Source organism: Phalaenopsis equestris, unplaced genomic scaffold, assembly GCF_001263595.1.
Source record: "Phalaenopsis equestris unplaced genomic scaffold, ASM126359v1 Scaffold000114, whole genome shotgun sequence".
Lineage (NCBI taxonomy): Eukaryota > Viridiplantae > Streptophyta > Magnoliopsida > Asparagales > Orchidaceae > Phalaenopsis > Phalaenopsis equestris.
In genome coordinates this window covers 799,506-801,321 of record NW_018164556.1, presented here as the reverse complement: position 1 = coordinate 801,321, position 1,816 = coordinate 799,506, and the positions used below count along the sequence as shown (strand labels likewise).

The following is a 1,816-nucleotide window of genomic DNA, read 5'->3' as shown; positions in this document are numbered from 1 at the left end:
AGACATAATATAAAAATATGTTACATTTGTTAAAATATAGAAACATGTTCAAACTTTGACTTTATTCTTATCACCATATAAATTATTAAGATTAAGTAAATTAAATTTAAATTTATATCTAATTAGGTAACTTAATCATTAATTATCCACAAAACTAATTAATTATTAATCTAATTTTTTATTAACCAATTAATTAGTTATTAATTATATTAAATAATTTAATATTTAATATTTAATATTTAATTTAATTAATAACTATTAAGTAATGACATGTAAATGAATCTAATTATAATGCAAATGTTAATATATTAATTTTTTTTACTAATTATTAATAAAACTTACAAATAAATTTAAATTAGAACCACTAAGCCTATCTAACACTTTCCCTCGGCCCGAAACCCTCGCCTACATACTTCACTAATCCCCACCAGTTTCGCGCAAAACCCTCGTTCATGTTCCTCGATACAGTCGCCATTAGAGCTATTAGAGCTAGCTGGGAAGGCAACGACGGGATCGGGGCGTACAGAGACCACCGAAACTCCCATCTTTCTCATCTTTCAGCTCCGCTCCTACCAGAAACCGTTGAGGAAGGTAACCTCACTTCTCCCTTTTCGATTTACTAAATCCTTCGAACCACGGGATTTATGGCCGAAATCCGTGAAATCCAGATTTATGAAATCCGCGGCTTTATTTTGTCCGAATTGACGTCTGGGGAGATTTATGGTATAAATCCATGCTAGATTCTGCTCTAAATCCGTTACCAGACAGCTCCTAAAGCTGCATGTATGCATTAAGGATTCAGTAAATCCAGATTTATAAAATCTGATGCTGATTCTTTAATTTGTCTTCCCAAATTGTACAATATATCTATATTAACATTCACAGTTACCTTACCCTTAAGTTTCAATTATTTTCTTATTATCATTACTTGGATTCAAACAATATTATTGATTTAATGGCAGCCTTATTAAGTTCCCCTTAGAGTCTCAAAGAGATTCTTTTATCAAATAATATTTCTTAGACTCTTTATTTTAACAACTCAACCTTATTTTTTAAAGTTGTTTTCTCATTTTTATTTGCATTTTACCATACAACATATTCAAAATGCTTAAATCTAGCTCATCGGTAGGACTTTAAATTTTTATTTTATTTCAATAGTTATTACAATTGAAGCGACTAAAGGTGCATATGATATACTCAAATTTTTTTTATAATTCTATGTAAAATATCTATTTCATTCTAATTTTCCATTTATTTCAGTAAATGTCCCACCAATTTAATCTATTTCATATGCATTATACACCAAGACATCTCACTTTGAATATTTCTTATAAGCACTTTGAAACAACAACAAGATGCTATCATCCAATAACTATTTCTATCCAAAATAACCAAATACATTTATCCAATATTATTTACTAACATGCAATCGCTTCATAGAGGTATCAATAATCAGATGCTATTTGATTACAACCAGATATTTTATCCACTAATCATATGTTATTAGATAATAACCAGGTTTAGAAAGCCTATAATCTGTTTATTTAGGAATGATCAAATTCTAAAATTTAGTAACCATAGGCAACCATGCAATAATGGAAAAATTATTCTGTCCGACGACCGCATGTGCTTTACATGCGGTAGCGAATGAAAAATTAACACATGTAATGGTGGGCTCTCAGTGAAGAGAAATAAACAGAATACGTGACCTGACCCGAACTCCGCCTAAAATTTATTGAATCACATAATGATGGACGACAGCTTGGATCATTAGCCGCGTTCGGAAGTATTCCTCAGGTAGAGTTCTTTTTTTGTT

The 1,816-nt window shown here is 30.3% G+C and overlaps 1 protein-coding gene across 1 annotated transcript in view; it reads left to right on the top strand.

Moving 5' to 3' along the window:
• Positions 1 to 387: 387 nt before the first annotated feature.
• Positions 388 to 1,816, top strand: part of LOC110020996 (DNA-directed RNA polymerase III subunit RPC6) — a gene marked incomplete in the record, with an annotated part of 10,347 nt that continues 8,918 nt past the window's right edge. Inside the window, 1 exon segment of the mRNA XM_020719308.1 lies at positions 388 to 591. Within this exon segment, the coding sequence (XP_020574967.1) occupies positions 453 to 591 (139 nt within the window).